This window comes from Pygoscelis adeliae, unplaced genomic scaffold, assembly GCF_000699105.1.
Source record: "Pygoscelis adeliae isolate BGI_AS28 unplaced genomic scaffold, ASM69910v1 Scaffold113, whole genome shotgun sequence".
Taxonomy (NCBI): Eukaryota; Metazoa; Chordata; class Aves; order Sphenisciformes; family Spheniscidae; genus Pygoscelis; species Pygoscelis adeliae.
The window spans coordinates 2,155,348-2,161,125 of NW_008825108.1; the positions used below are offsets into that span (position 1 = coordinate 2,155,348).

A 5,778-nucleotide genomic window follows, 5' to 3' on the forward strand; every position below is an offset into this window, starting at 1 on the left:
TGAGTCACCATCCCTGGAAGTATTTAAAAGACGGGTAGATGAGGCGCTTAGGGACATGGTTTAGTAGGCATGGTGGTGTTGGGTTGACGGTTGGACTCGATGATCTTGGAGGTCTCTTCCAACCTTAATGATTCTATGATTCTATGATTCTATGATTCAGCATATGCTGCAAAGCCCTTTCAAAAAATATTTCTTAAAGAACTACAGCTACAGACTTCTAAAGCTCATCTGCCTATGTGAGCTGTGTTCACACCTTTAGACTGCAACCAAGAAACAGTGAAGCGAGCAATTTAAAAGAAAACCTCTAAAAGAGCATAAGACTTGGGACTTAAAAATCAAGTGTACAGTTGCCGAGTGAGAGTAGATAAGAGACCAAACAGGGATGGGAAGGAAGGAAGCTTGATGAAGTTCCTCATCAGGAACTTGTTTATCCACAAACCAAAGATGGAAATACAAACCAATTGTTCAAGGGTTGCATAAATTAGGACTATGGACAATGCAAAGGAAAGGTATGTAGAGACTCTAAGGATGAGACCAACGTGACCTAAACTGGCAGTCTAAAAATGAAGTGGCTGGATCCCCTCTGTAGGCAATACAGAGATAGACAACTACACAGATCAATTCATCACACTAATCCCAAACCCATTAATACCTTCCTAAAATAACTACAAAAGATTTTTGTGACTATTCAAAATATTTTAGTATTTTGACCATATCGTAAAGTATAAATTCAGGGCCTCAAGGAGATTTGTGGGTGGAGAGCCTGAAGTTATTCAGAAGTTATGTCACCCCTGATAATTTAAAAGGAACCTACATTTGAATTTGCATATAACATAATACAACAATTACTATTTAACCTGAGATAAAATTATTTTATCTAGACAGCATGATGAAGCATGCTCCTTGAAAATTAAATAACTTGCCATTTTTCAATGGGTATGGCTTTTATCTGAAAGTTTTAAGTGATACATTTTTGCAGAATTTCATGCCTATAACACAAAAATTCAAGAAACTATTACAATTATTGTGGAAATGCAAGAATCTTACCTGATTAGCAGGACATTTTTCAATATGAGCAACGATAATTTCTCCTGGTAACTTGACTAAAATGTAGGAAGCCATATTACAGAGAGCTATGTTGTTTCCGTCGAATGTAATAACACTCAGTTCAGACAGTACAGAACATTGACCTAAAAAAGAACTGTCATTTAATGAGGTTACCACAAAACTGAATGCAAGGCATTTCTAAAAACTTTCAGTTTTAGCAATATTTGCTTTCATATGAGATATGTTCATATATATATTGATGACCTTGTTCTGCAGACAGCATACTGAGCCATAAGCAGAAGCATGTATCTTACATTATTTAGTGGAAATACCTTAACCTACTGCTATGTGTCCAGGGTAGGGGAGAAAGTTTGAATTGGTGAAAGTTTTCACTTAAGTCAGTGTTTTACAGGCAAGGTCAATGAATCTGTACATTGTCAGATAGAATATGTGCATTAAAATATGCATATGTTTGAGATATTGATAACAAGAGACTGATCTGTCCTATCTTGAGACAAATATTTAAAAGTGCGATATTGGTTTCAGTAATGCTGCAAGGTTTTTAATATGACTTCTCGTTGGCCTTTTTGTTCCCTTGGCAAGCAGTCATCTGCCAGTTTCTGCAGCTTCTAAATATGAGTAAAAACTGCAGTTAGAGTTAACTGAAATTTGGGGGTTCTGTCTTTCAGAAAATGCCAGTATTTAATTTTTCTTCTTCACAAAATGTTGAAAACTCAACATTTCTACTGATAGAAATTCTGAAAAGTCTCAGCTGGAAAATGTTGATGTTCATGTTGCAGATTTCATTTCAATGTTTTCATTCAGAACAAAATATTTTGACTCTCTTGAACATTAATTCAAAGATACCAAAACATTCACTATATTTCATTCTGTTTTGCTGATGAACAGCTCTTTTAAATTCATTCCAGTATTCAACCTTATATTCCCCCTGTAATAAACCCTTAATTTATTACTTGAAATTTACAGATCATGTTGTATTTAAAAATAAAACAGTGACTTACAGGGACATTCCCATTCTGGGCAACAACTATCAGTGTTAACTTGAACTGGCATTCCTCGAAAACCACAGTCTGGCTTCTGCACATCCTTAGGGCAGTTCCTTGAAAGGTTGTATAACATCCAGCCCGTATTAACACATACATACTGGCTACATTTGTCGACAGGTTCAAGGTATCTTGGCTGTCATATAAGGAAAAAACAACCAGAATCAACGTTCATTGCCCTTATGAAGTCCAAATGATCACTTGTTTATTGCCCTGCTCTGAGACAGAATCAGGGTATCTACGTGACCCCTCATCAGTTATTTTGGAATGAATTGCTTTTGTGTTGTTGCAACAGGTGACAATGATGCACATCCATTCACCCACATCCTTCCTGTTCCATCTAGCTTTGGTGGAATACTCTATGAAAAGCATTATGCATTGAGGCTACATGTTATATTCAGTAATAATCTGAAGCATTTTAAGAAATACAGAATCATGCTTTCCTATCATTTTAAACCCTATGACAAAGAAACAAATGGGAAAAAAGAAAGACAGGGTGAGATTATGCAGAAACCCAAAAATTCCATGGATTATGGCTTTTTCTGCACCTCTGAAATATATTTCGCTATCTAGAATCAGCACATAGCTTTAAAAGCCATTTTTTTCCAGAGCAATACATCCAAGTTGCAGAATATATCAGGGCAGTACAAGAGCAGCGATACAACAATCCTCTAAGAATAATTGAGTATTTTAAAATATACAAATAAAAACAAAAATAGGAGATATTTAAAGTCTCTGGTATTACATACATAGCATAACAGAATGGATTGAAAAGCAATATATATTTTAACACATAGGGGCAAGTAAAACTGATCATACCACACATTCGGAATATGTAGACATCAGTGTATGCATCATTGTACCAAAGGAAGCCTTGTCAGCTATAGCTGTCATTGTTTCTGTGCTTGCCGGAGAAGTTTGTGTTTCCAGAGGCTCTGAAGACGAAGGCAGAGCCGTTCCACCACTAGAATGAGATAAACCTATTATAGTTCTGCTCTGCAGCTCTGTGGGCTCTGTTAAACTGAAATAAGGTTTAATGGTTCTCTCTGTTGGGATTTTGGACCAATCTGATGTTGTTACATCTGGGAGTCCAGAAAGAGAGAGATTTTTTACTGAGGTTGTATTTCTTGAAAAAGGTGAACTCTGAACTGCAGATACTGTCAAATAAGGCAGGGAAGATTTCTCAGTTGTGGTTGACTTTGTCTTGGTAACATTTCTTTGCTCATGTGAAGTATGACCACTTTCTAAAATATCCACAGTTCTTTCAAATGAGGTTGCATATTTAACTTCTGAAGCTGTAAATGAGGTACTCTTCATCTGTGATAATGGACTCGTAGTACCAGCTGTTTTCATGACCATCATTTTTGGAGTTTCTTCAGTGCTCTGTGAAGCTTGAGTTGCTGCAGATGTAAATAAAGATTTGTGTGACACATCCATGGGTGTTTCTATGGTAGTAGGAACTGAAGCTGAAGCCATATGAAACTCCAAATCGGCAACAAAGGAATCAGTGGTTTTTGTAGTAATCCTAGAGGCTACAGTAGTGCCAGAAGCAACTAATAAACTGGCTGAAGAGCTAGGTGGTATTTTTGCAAAAATATAAGGTGCTTTTAAGGTTGTAGCATTCACTGTTGTGTTCGTGACCATTGGTGTAGTGGATTGAGTGACGATTCCAGCTGATATGGTGGATATTGTTCCATCTTCTTCTGAAGAACTCTGTTTTCCTAGAGAAACAGTAGAGATACCAGTGATCTTAGGAGAAGGTGAAGACATAGAGACTCTACTGGACTGCCTTTCTAAAGTGGCTTCAGGATGTGTAGGCATTAGTAAAGAGGGCATTATAATGGATGTTTTTAACACTGCTGAAAGGCTGGTAGAAGGGCTTATGTTTAAAGTGAATGTAGAAAAATCTACAGAAGAAGTTGCAAAGTCTGTAACTGGACTTTTTGAGGTTCCTTGTGTATCTAGAGATGAAACCGGTGTTTGCGTAACAGTTATATTTTGTGTTAATGATGATGTCCTACTGAATATGGGAATCAATGAAGAACCTGAAGTATGAGATGTCACATAAGATGGTACTGATGTTGATAACAAGATTGTAAATAAAGATGATGACCTTGTCAGAGAAGGAACTTCAGGAAAGTAAGTGCCTGAATTTTGTGCCACGGGGTCAGTTTTCAGTTCTGTATGTGAACTGCTTGGGTACTCTGTAATTTCTGAAGTGGTTATTAATGTAGCATTTAGAGGTAATACCAATGTCCTAAGAGGGAACACTGTAGATGTAATGGATTTCTTTGGCTTTTTAGAAATGGATGACACTGAAAAGGAATCAGTGTGCATTATGTATTTATTTTCTGTTGAGGCTTTACTTGTTATAGACATATCAGAGATTGTTGGATTGACTAGAAGAGTGGAAGCAGTGGAAGGTACTTTATGAAGACTTTTGGAGGCAACAGTGACATCTACCATAGCTTTGGGCTTCAGGGAGGTAATCAGAGAACGCACTGGTACAGCTACTGTATGTGTTACAGAAGGACTTGAAGAAGTGTTTATAGGGATTTGAGAAGGAACTTGAGGTGAACATACAGTCATTATGGGTAGAGGAGCAGAAATACTGCCTTTTATTAATGGAGATGTCTGCTCGGGAACAGTCACTGACATTTCCACTGAAGATAAAAATGGCTTTGGAGAAAAACTAGCTAAAGAACTTGCATTTAATGATGTCAGAGAAGTTTTAGACAAGGGTTTTGCTGATTCAAAATATGAAGCTGTGATTAATTGAGGAAAACTTGTCTCAAAGCTAGCAAACCTAGTAGTCATAGGAATTGGAGGAGCAGTTGGAGTCAGTGCAGAAATGGGTGTTGGGTGAACTGTGGTTTGACCAACACCAGACCTAGTTCTAACAGACAAAGTGGGTATAGGAGAAGTAGACGTGCTTAGTGTCAACAGTGAACCTGGAAGAAATACAGGTCTTGTGAAAGTTGCTCTGCCAGCCAGCAAAGCAGACAAAGACACTTCAGAGGATGCTGCTGCTCCCTTAGAATGACTTACTGAAGGACTCCTACTCTTCCCAATCCCTGCAGGCAGCTCAGAAGTGCCAAAAGATGGCTCGGAGGTTAAAGTCGTTAATGCTGAGGTAAGGGGAACAGTTTCTAGCTGAGTGGTTGATGTTTCAAGTGGAAATGGAACTACCACTAGGGAAGTGGGTGTTAATAACACAGAACGTGTTGGAATAGGACTTGCACTGAGCAGGGTTGTTGGAGTTGCTATTGTAATGGGTAAAGTTATAGATGCAGTAGAACTGACAGTACGTGATGTGACTGCTGAGGCTTGAAGAGCAGTTGGAAAATCTGTTGAAGAGATGAGTTTGGAAAGGACAGCAGGGCTGGCTGTGCTGTGAAGTACATCAGAAGGCTCCACTGTACTTGGTAATGAAAATGTTGAATGGGTGGCTGCATTAGATGCTTCCAATGAATAAAAGTCTGTAATGGACTGTGCCGACATATTCATTCCCCTTAAAGTTGTGTTTGCCTTCATGGTTATTTTGGCTGTCACACTGGTACGAGTTGACTCAGTCCCTGAAGTAACAATTAAAGGAGGTGTCTGAGGAAATCTCTCCATGGTAGCACCCGTGTGAGAGATTAACAATGAAGGTTTTGCTCCAATTGCT

General features: G+C 38.2%; 1 protein-coding gene across 1 annotated transcript in view; it reads right to left on the reverse strand.

The window, feature by feature from the left end:
* The window catches only part of OTOGL (otogelin-like), a 99,142-nt gene that overhangs the window by 25,114 nt on the left and 68,250 nt on the right, over positions 1-5,778 (reverse strand). Inside the window, exons 36-38 of the mRNA XM_009327658.1 lie at positions 2,931-5,776; positions 2,070-2,247; positions 1,048-1,190 (exon numbers count right to left, since the gene is read on the reverse strand). Coding sequence (XP_009325933.1) covers positions 1,048-1,190; positions 2,070-2,247; positions 2,931-5,776 — 3,167 coding nt within the window. The remainder of the gene's footprint in view (positions 1-1,047; positions 1,191-2,069; positions 2,248-2,930; positions 5,777-5,778) is intronic.